Source organism: Rissa tridactyla, chromosome W (assembly GCF_028500815.1).
Source record: "Rissa tridactyla isolate bRisTri1 chromosome W, bRisTri1.patW.cur.20221130, whole genome shotgun sequence".
Lineage (NCBI taxonomy): Eukaryota > Metazoa > Chordata > Aves > Charadriiformes > Laridae > Rissa > Rissa tridactyla.
Window position 1 is genome coordinate 17,944,881 of NC_071496.1, and position 22,210 is coordinate 17,967,090.

The following is a 22,210-nucleotide window of genomic DNA, read 5'->3' on the forward strand; positions in this document are numbered from 1 at the left end:
GTCCTGGGTCCTAATAATAGTCTCAAATACCTTGGCCACCTTCTCCAGATCCTCCCTGTAAACTCCCGCTGTTTCCTTCCAAGACCGCAGGTCTGTTATTGAGAACGGTACCTTTATTGTTACCGGACCATTATTTCTGACTCCCTGTCTTAATGGTGCCGGAATAACCCCCTCCTGTCTTCCCCTACTTCTGTCTGCAATTGGGCTAAATCCTTCTGCCCCTTCATACTGCCTTTCACCATCCCGGCTGTGACTTTGCCTTCCTCTTGCCCTTTGTCTTGGGGCCACCATTAACTCTAAATCATCCTCCTCCCTCTCACATTTGAGGCATCTTTTCCCAATGCTACATGCCAAACAACACCTCCTCAGGTTTTTATTCCCTCTTTCTTTTTCCAGTGCCAGGACCATAGGGTCCTGTGGAGTTCGCCCACAATCCTTCTGCCACTCTGGGTGGTTTCTTAAAGTGAAAAACAAATCTACATACGGTACTTCATCCCATTTGTTTTCCCTCCTACAAAATAACATAAGCTGTAAAATTGTATTATATTTTAAAGTCCCATTTCTTGGCCATTTTTCTTGATCTTCTAAAGTATATAACGGCCACCAATTGTTACAATATTCAATCAGTTGCTTTCTCGTGAACGGGTCCCCTCCTATTTGTTTCCAATGCTTCAGTATACAACCTAAAGGAGATTTTTTCAAAATCCCCCCTTCCGCTGATGGCTTGCTACCCATTATAGGATAGTACTAGTATAACGAACAACACAAAACACAAAGAAAATGACAACTGAACATAGCACTTATTACACAAGACAAAATAACAAAACCTTAGGGCCCGAACCTTTTATACCAGACTTTTGCTCTTGGTGCAGGCCTTCCCTGCCTGGTGTTGAGAGCAATACCTTTAAGCTTATCACCCGGGTTTCTCACAGACTTTCGTCCGGTGAGACCAACTCCTTCCCTTAGGTACCTTTATAGCCCAACCCTGCGAGGCTTTTGCCTCGCCTTACGGGCAGGCAACCCTTAATGTTCCTTAAAGAAAAGAATGCCTTTACCTTTCCAGGGGCCTTGCTCGGAGCTCTTTGGTCCGGGGGTTGGAGGTTCTCCCTGAGAATCCCTCGGTGCCATCTGGAGGTCCTGCGATCCCACGGATCGGTCGAGATTCAGAGGCAGAGTCCCACCTGGGTCGCCAGAAACTGTCACTGCAATCAGGAATGAACTTCCTAACACCGATGTCGTCTTAAGAAGCAGGCATTCTTTAATTCGGCGCCAGGGAAATGGGGGATCTCTCCACCTAACATGTCCACCGAATGCGAGATTCACAGAGACTTATATCCATACAGAATATGCATGGTCATTACATTTCCCAGCACTCATTGCCATATTCATTACATTTCCAGAACTCATTTCCATATTCACATCACCTTGGCACATGCGCATTAAGTCTGTTAGGGGCTTCATGGTAGGTTTTGGGTGGTTCCTAGTGGTGTACGGTGGCTGGTTTGAGCTGGTAATAGAGGAATCCCTTTGTGTGGATTGAGGAAGATAAATGCAGAAGCTTTTGCAACTCCCCCATTTATTTTGCAAGCTTGTTATCGGTCCCTCCAGTCTCTTCAAGGGTGTGGTATTCTTTGCTGTTTGTTCTTCACAAGGAGTTACATTTACCTATTTACCAGACTCTCAATCCCTGGCTGTAACAACAGGAGTTATGAGGGCAAATGATCAGGGCAGGGAAAAAAACACAGAGATGAGACTGAGGCTGTTCCACAGAAAACCAACATAAGCAGCATGATCACATTTTTCAAGAGGGATAAAATACACATTATCCACAACTAAAATACATGCTTTCCTAATTCTAACCTTACTTTTCTTGCTTCTTTGTAAGCAAGAACCAGCTGGAGGAGGACCACCAGAAACAGTGTAACCTTCCCGTAGCATCTGCGTAATACACCTGTTATCAAAGACAGGCCTCTGCTTTGTTTCTAAAATGATTGTTTCTTACTAACCTTCTTACTGTGTGAGAAAATAGCTAATTACTGACCTTCTTACTGTGTAAAAAAAATAGTCACTGAGCTGATGTACAAATAGTGATAATGAGGAGACAGCCAGAAGTAGCTAATCACCAAGGATGGGATAACAAGAAGTAGTTAATCACTTCACAGTTCTTCTATACATCAAGTATGTACTCCTATACCAATTAGGACAGAGCTGTGGCTACTTCAAAGAACATCCTTATTATCTTCAAGAGGTTGGCAAACTTACAGCAAACTTCTACTGTCCTGAGATGACTCAATACCTTAAAAGGATAACGTGAGGAAGGGTCTCCTTACCCAAACGACCACCGAGACACTCACGCTTGCGCAGAAGTGTTTTGCCGACACAGCAAAATTTGATACGCATGTGCAAAAAGGCTATTCGGTCATCCTAATGAATATGTAAGCCTAGGTGGAGTTATGTATTAGGCAGGCAGAATTATGAGAATCTTTTGTGTATAAATAATGGGTGAATGTCCCCAGTAAAGTGTGCTAATTTGTGTGTTTTCCCCCTAGCACCTGACATCAAATAAAGCAATATCTCCTTTCTAAACTACTTTTGGTTTCGAGAGCTTTTATTTCAGGTAACACACCTGCTGCAGAAAAGTCCAAGAAGCAATGGCATAAATTCTTCCTTCTCACAACATGGAAACCCTGAAAAGAAAACAAAGCATCTGAGAAGACGCACAAGCTTCTTTGCCAAACCTGGAGAAGTGCTGAAACATCTTTGAGGGGGGGCAGAAGTAATCATGCATTTGGTCGCGGAAATCTACGGACTTACGAAAATTTAATCAACAGATTTAAAGAGGCTGAACTTGCAAGTATTACAACCTGTAAAACTTGGTATAAAACACTCAAAACACGGCATTTTGGAAACGCTACCAGATTATAACCGTGTTATTATTCTGGCCGCGAGGCCGGGGTGCCTTTCTCGGGTGAGGGCAGAGGCCGCGGAGGGGAGGGTGAACAGGGGTACGGACAGGGTTTGGCGCCCACCCTGCGGCTGGTCGGACGTCAGAGAGCGGGCGGGGAAGCGCCGTGCCGGGCCGGGCCCATCGATGGGGGCGGCTGCTCTGCGCTCGGCTTTTCTGCCCTGTCGCTCGGCTCTGGATTAGCGAAACTGGCGACGTGGGACGATCGCCGGTCTGGCCCCCGCGTGTGAAGGGGGTGAAGCCGAGACTCGGAGCTGGCTGCGCCGCAGCGCAGCGGCCGCAGCGTCCCTGCCGTCGGGACGCGGAGGCAGGGGGCAGCCGCAGTATTCTCCTGCTGCAGTCCCGCCGGCGCGGCGCGGTGAGGGGCGGCGGCACCGCGGCGACACCGCGGCGACACCGCGGCGGCGGGGAGCCCTGGGGGGCGGTTGGGCGGTGGGGCCATGGCGTTGCGGGCCCGGGCGCTGTACGACTTCAGGTCAGAGAACCCGGGGGAGATCTCGCTGCGGGAGCACGAGGTGCTGAGCCTCTGCAGCGAGCAGGACATCGAGGGCTGGCTGGAGGGCGTCAACAGCCGCGGCGACCGCGGCCTCTTCCCGGCCTCCTACGTGCAGGTTATCCGCGCTCCGGCCGCCGAGCCGCCGCCGCCCGCCCGCTACGCCAACCTCCCCGCTGGCAGCTTCGAGCCGCTGCCGCCCCCCGCCGCCTTTAAGCTGGCAACACAGCAGGCACCTCCGGCGGCGGCGCCTGAGCCCTTCTCGCTGCCTCCCGCCGCCAGATACCCCTTACCGCTGGCGCCCTATGGCGGGTCCTACGAGCCCAGCCAAGGTAGCGATGACGACTGGGATGATGACTGGGATGAAAGCTCCACGGTGGCCGATGAGCCAGGCGTCCTGGGCAGCACCTACCCCAACTACAAGGTGGCGGGCAGCCAGGCCTCTGGCCGCTGCTGCCTGTCCACGGGGTCTGAGCTGTCCCTGAGTTCCCGCAGTGACCACCTGGCAGGCCACCTGCACCTGCCTGGCAGCAGCACCAAGAGCTCAGCCACGGTGAGCCGCAACCTCAACCGCTTCTCCACATTTGTCAAGTCTGGTGGGGAGGCCTTCGTGCTGGGTGAGGCATCGGGCTTCGTGAAGGATGGGGACAAGCTGTGCGTGGTGCTGGGCCCCCGGGGCCCCGAGTGGCAGGAGAACCCTTACCCCTTCCAGTGCTCCATCGAGGACCCCACCAAACAGACCAAGTTCAAGGGCATGAAGAGCTACATTGCCTACAAGCTGGTGCCCAGCCACACTGGGCAGCAGGTGCACCGTCGCTACAAGCACTTTGACTGGCTCTACGGGCGCCTGGCTGAGAAGTTCCCCGTCATCTCTGTGCCCCACTTGCCGGAGAAGCAGGCCACTGGCCGCTTTGAGGAGGACTTCATCTCCAAACGTCGCAAAGGCCTGGCCTGGTGGATGGACCACATGTGCAGCCACCCTGTGCTGGCTCAGTGCGATGCCTTCCAGCACTTCCTCACCTGTCCCAGCACGGATGAGAAGGCCTGGAAACAAGGCAAGCGCAAAGCTGAGAAAGACGAGATGGTGGGTGCCAACTTTTTCCTGACCATCAGTGTCCCCACTAGCACTGGGACCAACCTGGATTTACAGGAGGTGGAAAGCCAGGTGGATGGCTTCAAAGCCTTCACAAAGAAGATGGATGAGAGCACCCTGCAGCTTAATCACACAGCCAATGAGTTTGCCCGCAAACAAGTCACTGGTTTCAAGAAGGAATACCAGAAGGTGGGGCACTCCTTTAAGTGCCTCAGTCAGTCATTTGAGCTGGACCAGCAGGCCTTTTCGGCCGGCCTCAACCAAGCCATAGCCTTCACTGCAGAAGCTTATTATGCCATTGGGGACCTCTTTGCAGATCAGCCCCGGCAGGACCTAGATGCTGTGATGGATTTGTTAGTGCTGTATCAGGGGCATTTGGCCAACTTTCCAGACATCATCCATGTCCAGAAAGGTAACACCCTTACGTGTTTTCTAAAATGATGAAGTTTTATGTATCTGTAGTATGCACACAGATACAGAGACAAAGGGCTAAATTTGCTCTGCATCTGGCTTGCTGACCTTGGGTTAAATCTTTCAGTGTTTACTCGGGTAAACTGTTGCTAAAAATACAAAAACCACATCAGTGACAATTTGCATTCTGTGCCAAGGGTCTAGACGTTGTTGGGAATTTTATTGGTCATAGTTTTGGCTGTGTATCTCTGAAAGAAACCACATCTGCCTATACTGCTGATACATTAAAGATTAATGAGCTTGTTTACAAACCCTGGAGATCAAGTGGTATGAAACCATCTATTACTCTTTGATGTATGTTATGTATCTTAAATCTCTGATCTAGTAGATAATAAATATGAAGTAATCTGAAGATGGAGATACTCCGATTGACCACCTTGTTTGAGGTGTGCATGGTGGTGTGTGTGTTTTATAGTGTCAGACATTTAGATGAGATGTTTAAAGCTGCTGTGGTTTGTCAGTTCGGCCATGCATTAAACTCTCTTGGTGCCTTTGTGAGGATGATGGTTTGCCACAATGTTCTTAGTTGGAGTTGTTCATCCTTTGCCCTTGTTATCATAAACAGATGTTGCTCACTTGTTATCCTTTTGTCATCTTTCTAGCTGAAACAGCACTTCTGAGGTTCAGGTTGCTGTTTGTATGGCACTTTGTGATCCATCGGAAATAAAGAAACTCCAAAAATTAAAGAATCATCAGCTATATAACTAGTGACACTTGTTCAGATAAATAGACGTTTGAAGCACTATATATGTGTAGCTGATTTCCCGGTTGTGAAGTTAATACTATTAATACATTCTTCACCATTGTGAGACTAGCCCATCATTCATTCTTTTTGCTGGTATATATGATCAGGGATGTGTGGGGATTAGAGCTGTAAAAGAGACCAAGAAAACATCACATATGTTGTACAGAAATGGGTGTGTGTAATAGTTATCTGAGAAAATGAGTGAGCTTCTTTATTGAAAATTATTTTGGAGCTTAATAAGTGGTGTTCTGCACCTCAAGAGGCAGAGCTTGAATTGTCACCTATGGTGAATCAGTCTTTTGTGCCCTTACGTGACATTTCCAAGGTTTTTGCATCTGGAATAGTACCTTGAGTTTTACGATAAAAGAGTTGGAAGAGTTTTTTCAACAGATCAAAAAGGCAGGCTTTCAGGAGGTATGCATTGTTGCTGGGAAAAACTGAGGAGGCAGTGTTGGTACAAAGTGCACAATTTGTTGTTATTTTAAAAAGTAAGCTTTTCATTAAAATTACATGCATCAAAGTCAGATTTCCACTCTCCTGTCAAATCTTGAAAATTGTGAGTGGAAACTGAAATAATCAATATTATTTTTAAGAGAAAAGGGAAATGTGCAATCTAACCTTAGAGGAGTTGTTCTGTTAGCTGCTGTGGCATTGTGTTCTGATAACAACTTTAAAGTATTTTAAATTCGGAGAGAAGGATGACCTTGGTAATGCCTTGTGTTTGGGAATAGGAGATTTTAAAGTGAGCTGTCAACTAATAATAGGATTATTTGTAAGCTTCTGTGAAAAAAAAAACAAAAGGAAAGATTTTTTTATTAGGTGGAGTAAAACAGCAGATGATATATACTATTTAAATACTATATCCTCAAGCTTTAAGACTATATAGAGTTCTTCATTGTAATATTTTGGGAGCGTTTAGTTTGAGGAGAGGATTTGGAATAATAAGATATGCGTTTGACTCAACCCATATTTCCTTCAACTTGCGTGTCTCTGTTTCCTTTATAGTTCTGTTTAAATTTGCACTTACTGGTTAGGTTTACCATGCTGAACCAGGGGAAGCTCATCTAAATGAGCTTCCACTAGAGCAGTGCATGAGCATGATGTATGTAGAGCTGATTTTGTGCCAGAACACTGTCCTGGAACTGGTTGGAGAAACGTACAGCCGGTCTGTGTGCAGGTGTTAATGCTCCAGCACTTCTGGGCTAACACTGCCTTCAGTACAATATTATCTCTGGTACATACTTGCCATCAGAAAACGTCATGGGCTTGAGATATTGGTCTCTTGAGTGTCCATGTTCATCACAGGAATAGGATTAGAGCCAGGTTACATGTTTGTTGTTGTCATTCCCTTTACAAAATAGGCAAATTGGAAGAAAACTTAGAGGAAGATGTTTTTTACCCCCAGTATATTGCTGGTTTATTACTTTTAAGAGTTACCTGTAACAAGGTATAACTTTTCAGTTCCTAATTGTAAACTTCAGATGGAAATATGAACTGTTTGATAGTCTTACAACATAAGAGCTTTCTTTTAAATTTACTAACTGGGATAGTTGTCAGTATTTGAGAATTATTGTCTGTATAGACCAAAAAAAAATCAGTTGGTGATAATAGATCATCTGAAAAATAGAGCTGATGTGTCTTTCTTTCAGTGTTTTTTTTTTCTAGTGTACAACTTCTTCATGCAGTAAAATGACCCCAAAGTGCCCTTAGAAGTGGTAGAAACAGTAGGCTACTTGACATATTGCTTACACGGCCGTGACTTTAAAAAGATGAACTCTGAAGTTAGGAATACTTCTCCATTTTTCTTCTACATAGTGCAAATGTATTGTCCACTTGGGATAAAAACCAAAGCCTTTTTCAGACTCCATTTCTATATTATCCCAGACCTGAGAAGGACCAAAAAATAAAGGCTGCTGTGCTCCAAACATACCCATATCTGTGGGTAGAATATTAGACTGCCTTGTCCTGTTATGGATTTGCTCTATTGCAGATGGTTGAACAGCTGCTAAATGTGATTTGGAAGTGTGTTTTGTGGTATGTCTGGGGGTTTTGAATCATTTCTGCAACTTTTCTTCTGCAAAAAGAAGGCCAGAGAATCTCTGAGCCAGAGACAAAAATTTCCCTCTGTTCGGGCTTTATCTTTTCTCTTAGAATTATGAACCAAAGCCATGTAAACCCCGCTATTGCCTTGTCTGTGTATCAGCAGGAAAATGTGTTAACCGTTGTGCTTTTAATTGCCCTGGGGTTCAGGTCTTTCTGCCTCCTGTGTTGAGGACATCATACATGATCTGAAGTGTGCAGAAAGGGATTGTCATTTTGGTCACTTGTGTAAAACATGTGAACCAATGGACTGTGGGAATATTTTCAAACTGCTTATTTTCTTATTAATATTGTAAGTATTTTATGAAATGGCAATAACTTCAATAGGAGATTTTAAAAGATTCCTCTCCTTCATCTTGTGCACCCAGTGTTTAAGGAATTTTCTGTGAGGGAAGGAAGAATTGAAGTTTCTGGTCCAGAAGAGACAGAGGAAGGATTTGAACTCTGACACGCCAGTTGAGGACCAACTTCTGGTTTAGTAGGCTTGAAAACTAAGCTGCACTTTTGTTATTTCTTTTGCAGAACTGGTGTATCTTTCAAGAAATACTAGTTTCAGTTGCTTTAATTTCAAGAAGAAAAGCAGCCTCCCAATTTCATTTATAATGGATAATGGCTTCTTTTCTGTTTAAGGTCTACTTGTGGAAATTCCCTAGGCATTCTTGGCAAAATAATTCCTAAATGTTAATTGCTAGAGCTTCACTCAACTGATGAGATCTTCTGACTTACATAATCTTCAACATAAATGCTCACTGCAGGCCCATGTAGGTTCAGGTTCAGAAAATTTATGCACATGTGAGAATTTGAGATCGTGTATGCTAGTACCGTAGCTCATGCTGGTCTGGCTATCTTGTCTTGATATTTGCTTAGTGAGAGTAGAGAAGTTATGGGGTTTGGGGTTTCTTTCATTCAAGTTTTATTTGAGGAATTACTATAATTGGCCTCTTGTGATTCCTGAAAGTGGAAGAAATACTGACTAAATTGCTGTTTCATCTCTGCTTTTCAGATTACTCCTTTCTCTTAACATTGTTTCTCTTAACATTCTCTTAACAGCCTCTTTCTGGGCTGCGGGTGCACATTGCTGGCGCATGTTGATGAGAAGCTCAACATGACCCGGCAATGCATGCTTCCAGCCCAGAAAGTCAACCACATCCTGGGCTGCATCAAAAGAAGTGTGGCCAGCAGGTCGAGGGAGGTGATTCTGCCCCTCTACTCTGCTCTGGTGAGACCCCACCTGGAGTACTACGTCCAGCTCTGGAGTCCCCAACATAAGAAGGACATGGACCTGTTGGAGCGAGTCTAGAGGAGGCCACGAAGATGATCAGAGGGCTGGAGCACCTCCCCTATGAAGACAGGCTGAGAGAGTTGGTGTTGTTCAGCCTGGAGAAGAGAAGGCTCTGAGGAGACCTTATAGCAACCTTCCAGTGCCTAAAGGGGGGCCTACAGGAAGGATGGGGAGGGACTCTTTATCAGGGAATGTAGTGATAGGATGAGGGGTAATGGTTTTAAACTGAACAAGGGTAGATTTAGACTAGATATTAGGAAGAAATTCTTTACTGTGAGGGTGGTGAGGCACTGGAACTGGAGGTTGCCCAGAGAGGTTGTGGATGCCCCATCCCTGGAAGCATTCAAGGCCAGGCTGGATGGGGCTTTGAGCAACCTGGTCCAGTGGAAGGCGTTCCTGCCCATGGCAGGGGGGTTGGAACTAGATGATCTTTAAGGTCCCTTCCAACTCTAACCATTCTATGATTATGATGTTAAACTTTTGGTTATGATTTTTGCAAAACAGATTTGAGAAAGTGGCCTAAATGTTTTCTAAGATGTAGGCAGCAATTCCATTTCCTCTGCATGCCAAGATTTAAAAGAATTATTTTAAAAAATATCTGAATGACCCTTTTGCTTCTTGATCACCATTTGTGAAAAGTAAAATAAGGCAAACGGTCTTATTTACTTGAAGCAAACTTAATTCTAGGAATGTCTAAAGAATGTTTAAAGAATGTGCTGGGAGTGTTTTTAGAATATCTTACAAAATTATAGGCAAAAACCACATTCCAGCTGTGAACGCATCAAAATTTTAAGCATTGAAAAACCCCAAACAACACTGAAACCTGGAGCTTTCTATAACATTTTCATCTAATTATTTTTTTTTGGGGGGGGGGGGGGTAATGTGTGTTCATAAATAAATCAGACTGGTCAAAATTCACACCTAAAATTTTATATCACAATTTAAAAGCAGTGCTCTTCTCTTGCTTGCTTTCTAGCCTTTTAAATTTGTTGTGCAGACATGTTTTTTCTGTCCCTATTTTTCCTTTATCCACTTTTTTTTTTGTGTTCCCTCCATCCCTCACATACATACACTTTGCATGGGGTTCAACTCGGGTAACTTTACTGTCTAAGAGCTAGGCACGTAATCCTAGCCAGATGACCCTCACAACAGTAAAAAGAGATGGGTACCTACATTTCATCTGTTTAAAGACTTTGAAAAAAGATGGATTGCTCTAGGATGACCGACTGTTGTATTTCTTGCCCTCTCAGCCTCCCCATTGCTGTTACGGCAGTGATGTAGTGTTGTCTGCTTGCTGCTGAATCACCCAACATTACCTCCCAGTAACCTGAAGGAAACTGAGACTTTTAGATGGCTAAAATATAAAAAAATCTAGAAACTGTATAAAATTATAGCTTGCTTGGTGTGTGTAAATCACACAGAAGACAACAATGAGCAAGACTAAAATTGAGCAATGGCCTTACTTGAAGAAGATGAAACAGGGGAAAAAAATTTGACTTCCATGTCCTGTCTACCTAAAAGATGCATGGGTCTTCTTAAGTATGTTTGTTTTTTCTCTTTTCCTCTCCCTCCCCCATCTCTTCTTACCTTACCTTTCTAAAGGAGCAAGATTCATGTAGTCATGATGTGTTTCTCTTTCCTGTTACCTTTTGGAACCCATTAGCCTGATATACAAATTTGATGATGGAGAGATGTTTCATAGCTGATAAAATCCCAATGATTTTTTTTGAAAACAGCTGGTAGCAGAGGAAGAGTATAACTGTTCCTCCCATGGGAAAGACTGCATGCATTACTGCACACCAGAAAGTCTATCCAGACTGACCACTTAGTCCCAACAGGCTAGAGAAGTTTTGATCAGAGCTCACACCCATAGATTTGACCAAAGGTAGTACATTGTCAGCTCTTGTGCTCTTACAGGTACTTGTTCACTGCAGGCATTAGGGCTCTGTCTACTGGGAAAACCTTGTGGACAGCTAGAGAGTAGCAGGACAGTGTAGATATTGAAGAAGTAAAAATTATGTTGTAGAAAGAAGAAGTCATTTTATTTCAAAGACTATGTAATACCTTTTCAGCTTGAAGCTTATGAAGACTCTAGATGGTGAGATGGTTCTCTTCTTGCAGCTGAGAACTCCAGATCTTGCTAAAAGTTCTTCCATCCAAACAGGGAAGACAAGAATTGGTAGACTGAAAACAGAAAGTAGCTCCCAGAGCTCTTCCAAGTCTTTGTAAACACATTATTAAAAACAAACAAGCTGGCCAATTTTTCTATTTTGCAAGTCACCTTTGAAACAAGAACATGTTTCAGCCTTTCCAGTATCTTTCCATCACTTCATTGTTAGGCTTTGTTTGAACAGTTAAAATGCCAAGTTAATGTGTGTAGACTGTATATACTCATCCATCTGGTACCTTACTTATTTTAAACTGCCTTGTTCAAATAGCACAGAATTTGAAATTCTGATTTAAAAAAAAAAAGGAATCACATTTGGCTTAGCCCCCAAAATATTAGTTTTATCAGCAGACTAGAGCAAACAAATGGCAAACACTTTCTACACAATCTTGTTTATATCTTTCATGAAGGCCATGAGAATTTAAATTAAAAATAAATAAAAAAAACTAGTGAAAAGTGTGTTTTGGAGTGGATGTTTCATGAAATCAGTAACAGAATAGATACATTTAAACAATCTGTTCAGATCTTGTCAGTGATTGTTCTTGTAGCAGAGCAGGGAGAAGAGATGATTTCAGCCTTTGTTTTATGTAGGTACACATCATGGGTGGATAACTTCTGTAATCACATTAACTGAACTACCCTCTTTATGCCTACATGCAATTCTTTCATAACAATGTGAAAAGCAGATTCATGCTATGATTCATGCTATGATTCATGTTACATTGCATATTTGTCCCATGGTAAAAAGCAATTTGCTATTCTTTTTTTTTCAGACTTACCTTTTTGAATCATTATATGCATGAATAGCTATGCCAGCTAACTGACAGTATACTGAAGAAAGATCAATTTTCTCAAATATCATGATAATGACACTACATTCTCAAGTTGCTTGCAGTTTTATATAAGTCCAAACTCAAAGGGGTAGATCCCTTCCTACTAAAAAGGCAAACAGTTCTCTTCTGCCTTTATAATGCTATAATATTCTCTCTGTATTATAATATGTACTATATTAATAATTTAATAAAATTCTTGTATCTACAATTTTAAATTAATAAACATATAAGATAATGACATATAATACATAGCATTTCTTATATATAATATGAATGTAGCATTATATTATTAGAATGTTCACATGGTCTGCTTTTGAATTATGTAATATATTTCAATTAGTTACATTAATTATGGTTTACCTTGCATATTTTTTCTGCAACAAGGAATCTACTTCTTTTTGTCCTTACAGAGATACTGCAGCATTCACGTTTCTAAGAGAGAGCATTTAAAGGACACTAGGGAAAAAGTGGAATGGTATCTGCATTTCATTTGGATTTTGACTCTTTTCATATGAGTAAAGTGTCTGTGCATGTTGTATTTGCTCATCTTAGGACAGTAGTGGAGCTAAGCAGATGACGATGGAGAAACACCTTAAATTGTGCTCGCTCTTTGCTTCCCTTCAGCCTTACAGAGAACAACATCCAAAAGCAGGTCTTTCATTGCGCCCCAATAAAGTAAGGATGTATGAGTACGTGGAACCTGCATTTATACTTGCTTCTCTTGATAATGGTATATGGATATCGATATGTGGTCTTACCTGCCTTCTCCTGTCCACCCACATCCCATGAATCTCAAGAAAATTTTGAAGAAGTTACCATAACGATGATTACAGTCATTTTGGCTGTGACTTATATTTGTCTTCTACAGATCCAGAGGAGACATTTCTGCTCATATGTCAGTTTTACTGAAGATTAATTTATATCACACGTGCATGGTATCATTTCTGATTTAGGTTGTTGTCTTGAAGTCAGCATTATGAACAGGGCATTTACAAAAGCTGTTAAGAGTCTATAGCATTATTCTGACAGAAAAGTGCCTGTTCTTAACATCCTAAATGATCAAAATTAGTTTTCAGAACCTATGATAATTACACTGTAATAGACCAACTTAAACTCTGGAAAAATAGAGATTTATCTTAAAAGCCTGTTTGGTGCCACTTTTAGATGTAAGCTAGTAAGAAGTTCTTAAAATCACTGAAATGTTTCATCTTGGTACTTCTGCAAATTGTGATTGCTTAAATTTTCAAGTGTCCGCCCTGAAAAGCATGACCGGCTTTTCAAGGGACAAACGTACTGCATTTCTAGCAACCAGCCTAGTTTAAGTTTCACTCCTTTCTGTACCCTCAGTCTGCAGCATCAGCTGAAGCTGTACCAAAGAAAAACTCCTTAAATGGTACACGTGATCTCATGGACTTTCCAGGCCATGAGCAGCCAGTTTCTCCAGGAGAATGCTGTGGGAAACGGTGTCAGAGGCTTTACTAAAGTCCAGGTAAACAACATCCACAGCCTTTCCCTCATCCACCAAGCGGGTCACCTTGTCATAGGAGATCAGGTTTGTCAAGCAGGACCTGCCTTTCATGAACCCATGCTGACTGGGTCTGATCACTTGGTTGTCCTGCATGTGCCGCAAAATGGCACTCAGGATGATCTGTTCCATGACCTTCCCAGGCACCGAGGGAATATGATGGGCAGCTGAATGGTGTGGAAATGTAAGTTGTTTTACCTTCTAGTAAGTAATGTATAAAATTTTATTTTGTAGCTTGCTGACAGTAGAAAGATGAAAAATTGTTTACTGCACAGGTCATTTTATTTGCACAAGATTTCTCAGGTAAAACTGCTAAAAGATTTTCTTTGTCAAACTTGTGAGTTTCTTTGAAGATCATAGTGTTTTCTGACCCTAGCTGTCCTTCCCTGTGAGGGAGCCATTTCTCAGAGGAGCCTTTGGACTTTGACACAAGGTCTTAGGGGAGGCTGTCGCACCAAAGCTTGTTGGCTGGGGGACTTCTCGAAGGTGGTGGTCAGGAATCTGGCACTCTTTGGTTTTGCCACAGTTACCACCGATGTCAAGGTTGGAACGATCACCCTCCTCGGTTTTTTTTCCCGTTCTGCCATTTTTATGGCTGTTGGTTTTTTCAGTATCATTTACGAATAGGGCTTACAAATAGAATAAGTACGGATTTGTGCTTGGAGCAGCTGGTGGCCAGGTGCCCTGTTTCCGTCCCTTGGAACAGTTACTGCTTCTCACCTGCAGCATGACCAGCAGCCCTGGTGGTGTGCCAGCCCACGCATACCTCCCTCCTGGCAGTGCCGAAGCCAGCTGGGGAAAGGCAGAGAGCCTTTCATGTCATGTGAGGAGCAGCACATACTGTTGGGCTGGCACCCAGCTCACTGCTTCACTCTCCCTCCCCCAGCTCCATTAAAAATATATTTCAGAAAATAATGTTCTTTGTAATATATTAAGGAGAACCACAAGGCTAACTTTTTTTGTCTCCTGTGTCTTCTTTCATTCCCTTTGCAGTTTTGCAATAATTCTTTAACTCAAGGTATAGGGTAACAAGAACATGGGTATTTGCTGAAAGAAAGTGTGTTGTATTAATCATAACTGACATACATGTAAACTGTTATCTCACTGCTAGTGAAAGAATTCTGTTTGCTCTGTTTTAGCATAATTAATCACTGAAGTGAAAGAAATATTTGAATAACTAGTGATAAAGGCATTACAATTATATAGGATCTAAAGTTAACGTATTGGCTCCTATAAGCTGGGTGAGTTTTTAAGTTCAGTATTTTGGACTGAGATATTGAAGACATTGATATGTTGGTGACTTAATGGATGATACACATTCCTGAGAGTGACTGACTGAATTGCAGACCTCCCTGATTTCAACAGATACTTAGTGCCACATTCTAGCAATGTTGAGCTGATGCTTCTTTGTGTTTCATCCCATATGCAATTTTACTGTATGCAATTAAATCATTGCTGCTACAGCAGTTTCTTAGATGTTTTTCAGAAAAGAGTGATACAGTTATGAAGCATATCATTAATTACTGCTTGCATTCTTGCATTTTTTAAGAATAGAGCAAGCCCAGCTGTGAAACAGATGTCCACTTTACTAAGCACTGTGCAAATAATGGGCAAAAAAAGACTCCTGTCCTAAAGAATTCCCTTTCTCTAGGCTTGTCTTTATTTGGATAAAGACACAGCTTAAGTTTTGCTCCTGACTACTGCATGCAAAACTCCAAAGCTGTTGTTCAGGTACTTTAGGGAGAGGTGGAGATGGGGCAGTGGAAGATGGTACACTCTTAGCAGGTACTGCTCTTCTTCAACTTCTGATCGCCCATGCTGGCAGGTGCAGGGGAAACCTAGCTTCAAGTGAGACAAAGGAGTTGAGTGAAGAGCAGTCTTGATTGCAGTCTTCATGAGCTGAGCCCTGAAACTTTTTCCTTCTGGTTACATTGCAGGCAGCAACTTGGGTTTATGTTATGAATGCTAAGTGTGAAGAACCAGTGTAGGGCTGGCTGCTGGTAGACTGATCATACCATGCAATTGGAGAGCTTGGAGACACATACACATCAGCATGGGATTACGTGTATATATGCATATGTATTGTGTGTGTGTGGGAAGTAAGTACAAGCTTAAGTACGGATTCAAACCCACCCTCAGTTGACTCTTCACACAATCTCAAAGCATTTATTAGTGTAAAAAACTGCAGGTGATGGGAAAATATATTGCTTGACCCAAACCTGAGTGCTCTCAGGTTCAGGATTTTTTTTTTATTTAATTTTCCTAAATGTATTTGCGTTTTCCTGCCTCATTGCAACCTCATGTTTGCATGTTCAGCTTAGTGACTCAATGCACTTCTTTTTTTATCCTGATAACTCCTCAGCACTTGTTTAAGTTGCTGTTTGTATTGTGTGTTTCACAACTTGGAAGTATTTATTTCTAGAAGGAATTTTTACATTGTCCCTGTCTTCTTGGCTGCTAGGACACTGCTATAAATGTCCCTTGTTAAATGTGGTTATATCATTTTGTGTTGTCTAATCTCATACTTCAAAGCAAGCACTGAAACCTGCAAGTTTCTCTTAAGCCCTTAGCAGCATTCAGTGAGCACCACTGTCTGTTTAACATCGGTCTTTGTGCAATGAAAAACAGCATTCACATCTGCTTTCCCCCACCTTTAAGAACAGAAATAGATGTAGCGCAGCTTTTTCAAGTGTTTTTTATGTATTTTGCAGGATTTTTTTATGTATTCCATCCCTATCGGAACAGTGCATTGGCAGATATTTATCCCAGATGTGTATTCAGCAGGAGGTTTCCTTGAGCTAATATGGATTAGGAGGTGACTCCTGTTTCTTTTCCCTAAAATGTGTGTTAGCCTTTTCTAGGGCTGCCATAATTCTGCTTTTGTTTTGAAAGACATCTTGCTTTTTTGGATTGTCCAAACCAATACTTGATGTTCACATCTTTAAATTCAGAAACCAGGAGATGCTTCTGCAGGTGTACTTAGGCCAGAGGGGGCTTGCTCAGCCTCAACAGCCTGTGGGGAAGCTGGGAGGTGCTGGATTAGGTGCTGAGGGCGATGGATAAATTAGTGAGAATGGGGGAGAGGGGATGTTCATGGTGTATGGCTTGGGTGAGATGGGTTAGGAGTTGTGGGCTGGTAGGCATTAGGGGTTACCACAGGCCCTGTCCTCCACTCGGACATCTCTGAGCAAGACCCTTGTTTTCAAGCAAGGGTGCACATAAGGGGCTGCTCTCTGCTCCCCTCTTCCCTCACCCTGTCCTCCTCCCCCCTTTTGCCATTAGAAACATGCATGGATCGTTGCACCTTTGACATCAATGAATCTCTGCTCTGGCTCAGAGTTTTGCTCATGTAGGTTCAAATACAAGGGCTGTAGGCTATGGAGAGTGTTTTGAGAAAATTCGAGATGAAATGTGGTATGTTATTGTTATGCTGTTTGCAAAGCTGTGCAAACTAAACCCACTTTTTTCTAAGATTTACTAAACTAAGTCTTGCAAACTTCAGTAGATACTGAACAAATTAATTACATTTTAGAACAAATGATCATTTGCTTTTTAAAATAAAGCACATTGGCTTTTTTGTGTCTGCTTTGGGAAGGTTCTTTGATTGTCCTAAAATAAGCTAAAATTTTCCTACTATTAAGTTATTTTAAGGTTAATTGTTTCACTAATAATACAAGACTTCATTTAGAGTCACTTCAAAAAAACAAGCAAGTTTGAGCTTAATCATATGTATAAGCTCTTTTCATATATTGCTGACCACCAGTTGTAGTCTGCCTAGATTTTAAAGGAAATTCCAGTATAGGACCAGTATGAATCTATATGCATTAAGAGAGCAGTATTAATGGCTGCAAGTTTTCCCCTTGGATTCCTTTCTCTAATTATAAATCTTTTTTTTTTAATGGCAAAAAATGCATAATATGTCTAGTCTGGAGGGTTTTAGTGTTTGGTAATGTATAGTTTTTATTGATGTAAAAGAATTTGAAGATTATACAAGCTCCAGAACTTAGTTATGCTTTCAGCTGCTGATGCTGTAAATTGCTATATTTTTCTTCCAGTGTGGTCATTCTAGAAATGACATCTAAAGCTGTTTCCTACATCACAACTGAAGAGTTGTCATGTTTATTTAACCAGCTCCATCTGGCTTCCAGTAAGTCCCAAATTTCATTTTTTCATTGTGCATGGATTCCTGCTATGCCAACAGAATGGAGAAAATTTTTGCTAAACTTGATTTTGTTTGTTAAATGAACCATCCTTTTTGCAGAAGAGGGAATTAAATATTTTTCAGATTGTGCCCTACCTCACCTCACAGATTCCTCACTCCTTGAAGGGGAAAATACAGATCTTCTGGCACAGTTCTGCTGGCACCACTGCATGTGGAAAAGGTTTTTCGGTGGTGTTTTTTTGTGCCAGGCTGGAGATGATGAGGTCAATCAGCTGTAGCAGCCGGTGCCAAGCTTTTAGCCACCATGCTGGCAGGCTGTGGGGACTGTGAAGGTGTGGAGCCAGAACCTGCCACCGCCTCGCAGCCCCCGGGGAGAGTCACTGCTCTTGGCCTCTGAGCAGCTCTTCGGCACACCAGGTTCAGAGCATGGCCTCTGCCACTCAAATACTGGTGTCCTTGGCCATGCAGTCTTCAGTTGACACTTACCTTGTTAATAACTTCCCTGCCACAGTTTAAAAAAGAAAAGGAAAATCTGTATGGTCTTTCTACAAGTATGTCACACCGGAGGGGAATTTCTTATGCTCGTGACTCAGAGCTTGTACCAAGATTGCAGACAGGAGATGCCACAAAGAGTGCAGCCTAAATGCAAATTAAGGAGAAAAATATGATTTTAAGAGTAGAGAAGTACTGATAACAGAGGAGATATTTTCTGAGTATTTGCTATTAAAAGCACCCCCTGGCCCAGTTAACAAGTTGTCGTTGAACGGAGGAAAGTCACGTATGCTTCTCTGAATTTAGGAATTCCAGATTTTATTTATAGTGCAAGGCACAACCCCCATTAAATTTCAAAAATGCAACAAACTCTTTTTCCTCAAGTTTGCCAAATCATCTGATATTTTAACTTGCCTGTAGTAAGAGCATATCTTGACCCTCCATTCTACCTGACTGCCTACTGAAGGGTTGGAGATGGGTAGGGAGATGAGATGCAGCAGGCAGGGGAACGTGAGAAGCAGGAAAAAAATGCAGTGAGCAGCAGTTGTGCTGCCCAATTCACTCCCAACTCACTGCCCATAGAGCAAACGCAGACACTGCCATGCACAAAGTCATGTTCCAAATCTGAATTGCAGAGATGTGTCAGGGCACTGGGGGAAAGCATATTCAAAATGGCATATTCAACAGGCACAGGAAGGAAAGGACAGAAGATAATATTACTGCTGATGAACTGCATTTTTACTGTTTAATGGTGTTTACTACATGTGTGGATTCAGGCTGACAAGACGACAAACATGCTTCCCAAGCACATAGAGTGGAGGTTGACCTCCTGAAAGATATAGGTGGAGAAGTTTCTCTGTTAGCTTGCTGGCTAGTGTCACTGTGGGGAGTACAGAAAAGCATTTCTTCAAGGCAATGTGAAGGGAGTCCTGTCAGTGAGCTGTAGTCATTTGCATGGTGTATTGGGTTTGCGTGGCAAGGTTTTGGTAGCAAGTGGGGCTACAGGGGTGATTTCTGTGAGAAGCTGCTAGAAGCTTCCCCTATGTCTGATAGAGCCAGTACCAACCAGCTCCAAGATAGACTCGCCGCTGGCCAAGGCTGAGCCAATCAACAACGGTGGTAGCGCCTCTGTGATAACATATTTAAGAAGGGGAAAACCTGCTGCACAACAGCAGCTGGGAGAGAGGAGTGAGAATATGTGAGAGAAACAACTCTGCAGACACCAAGGTCAGTGAAGAAGGAGGTGCTCTAGGAGCCAGAGCAGAGATTCCCCTGCAGCCTGTAGTGAAGACCATGGTGAGGCAGGCTGTCCCCCTGCAGCCCATGGAGGTTAACAGTGGAGCAAATATCCACCTGCAGCCCATGGAGGACCCCATGCCAGAGGAGGTGGATGCACCCAAAGGAAACTGTGACCCCGTGGAGAGCCCGCGCTGGAGCAGGCTCCTGGCAGGACCTGTGACCCCATGGAGAGAGGAGCCCATGCTGGAACAGGTTTGCTGGCAGGACTTGTGACCTCATGGGGGACCCCGCTGGAGCAATCTGTTCCTGAAGGACTGCACCCCGTGGAAAGGACCCACGCTGGAGCAGTTAGTGAAGAACTGCAGCCTGTGAGAAGGGCCCACATTGGAGAAGTTCATGGAGGACTGTCTCCCGTGGGAGGGACCCCATGCTGGAGCAGGGGAAGAGTGTGAGGTGTCCTCCTCCTGAGGAGGAACAAGCGGCAGAGACAACGTGTGATGAACTGACTGCAACCCCCATTCCCTGTCCCCCTGCGCCACTCGGGGAGAAGAGGTAGAGAATTTGTGAGTAAAGTTAAGCCCGGGAAGAAAGGAGGGGTGGGGTGAAGATGTTTTAAGATTTAGCTTTTATTTCTCATTATCCTTCTCTGATTTGACTGGTAATAAATTAAATTAATTTTCCCCAAGTCTAGTCTGTTTTGCCCATGACTGTAACTGGTGAGTGATCTCCCTGTCCTTATCTCAACCCATGAGCCTTTCGTTATATTTTCTCTCCCCTGTCCAGCTGAGAAGGGGGAGTGACAGAGCAGCTTGGTTGGCACATGGCTTCCAGCCATGGTCAATCCTCCACATATGGTAAGAAGTGTAATATGAAAGGAGAGAGCTAGTTAAGACATTACAAATAGTTGAAGGAACAAGTAACTTAAGTGTGATCATAAAGGTTATAAAAAATGCCATATCACTAACGTCTTGTGAGAAGATAAAAGCTTTATTGGTCTGACTAGTTCTAGTTATATGAATAAAATAGGTATATAATATTTAAGGCAAAGAAGTTGCTCTTATGGGAAATTTAGACATGAACATAAATGTCTAAGACGCATCTTGGTATTCTGTATCACTATGAGTCTGGTTTGGGTGATATTTTGTTTTTGTAAGACGTGTGTGCTTTAATTAGCGCAGGAGGAGGACTGTCAATTCTTTTGCTCTGTGTTTCTTATAACTCTTACAATATTGTGTTAGCTCTACCTGGATGTCTACATCTTTGAAATAAACTTTTAGATTATCTAGTACTCAATAATTAATTTTTGGGTATCTGTAGTGTAAAGGCAGAATGGTGTATCGGCAAGATTTTATGTATTCAGATATCCTTTTGATGTTTCACAAATATTGTGAAAAGTTGTGATGCTTCACAAAGTCTGATTTCTGAATGAGGCTATTTTTCTGATGTTTACGTAGGCTTAAATTGATCTGACTAGTTTTCTAGTGCTTTCACTTTTTTTTCCACTGCTGGTATATTTATCAGATATTCTCTGAAGGACATCATCTGATTTTTAAGATTGTGAAATAGACATGTTCTACTAACTTTTGCAAACTAGAGCCTTAAAAAAAAAAAATGTTTTTTTTAAACAAGATTCACTGTTCTGTGATTTTTGATCTGAAAAAGCTTTTATTTTATTCCTTTTCATTCATATATATATGCACACATATAGATACATTTAGAATGAACCTTCTATGAATCCTTGTTATTATTAAATCACTCGTTAAAGTACAACAATTGAGTCTATATTGTCCTCACAGTTCAACTATTCTGTTTTGTTCTTTACACAGGAGCCCTTACCAAAGTAAAGGAGAGTAAGCGACATGTGGAAGAGGGGAAGATGGAGCTCCAGAAAGCTGAGGGCATTCAAGAACGCTGTAACATTATTTCTTTTGCGACCCTAGCAGAAATTAATCATTTCCATAAAATTCGTGTGAGGGACTTTAAATCACAGATGCAGCATTTCTTGCAACAGCAAATACTCTTTTTTCAAAAAGTGACACAAAAGCTTGAGGAAGCTCTTTACAAGTATGACAGTGTTTAATCTCTGAACTTTTATTTGTGGACTTTCCTCAGTATGAATGTGACTCAAGCAGCAGAGCAAACATTTTTGCTGCTGCTGAAGAACTGTTGCCAGTGGTAGATGGTGGTACAAGGATGGTTTTGTGTTCACCTGGAATCCTGGTTTAATCTCCGATTATGTAGAAAGGAAACAATTACAGGGCTATGTAGTAGAAACAGTACCACGCATTGTAACTGCATTATACTGTGTATGCCTATACTACCATTGTAACTTTTTTGAAATAATGAGTATAGTAATTGCCTTATTACTTTTTGAAATATGGTATTTAGCGAATACATTGTAGACCTCAAAACCTTTTGGATCTTTAAGGAAGTTGGCTAGATAAAAGCCTGCTTCAGATGCCTTTTACTTTCATAGATTTGGATTTCCTAAATTCAAACGATTCTCTGTTTACAGACTCCTAGTAAAGCAGCCATGTGATTCTGTGCCTTTAGACTCTATTTTTCCTTTTCTAGTAAGTCACGTTTTTATGATTGAATGAATGAAGAGTTGATGCCTATAACAGGAACTGATTATGAAACCTC

The 22,210-nt window shown here is 42.4% G+C and overlaps 1 protein-coding gene across 1 annotated transcript; it reads left to right on the forward strand.

Annotated features, from left to right (window-relative positions):
• The first annotated feature begins 3,405 nt into the window (after positions 1–3,405).
• LOC128902050 (sorting nexin-18-like) lies at positions 3,406–21,647 on the forward strand. The gene is made up of 2 exons (XM_054184376.1): positions 3,406–4,963; positions 21,394–21,647. Exons 1-2 carry the CDS (start codon positions 3,406–3,408, stop codon positions 21,645–21,647), a joined length of 1,812 nt encoding a protein of 603 aa, XP_054040351.1.
• The last annotated feature ends 563 nt before the right edge of the window (positions 21,648–22,210 follow it).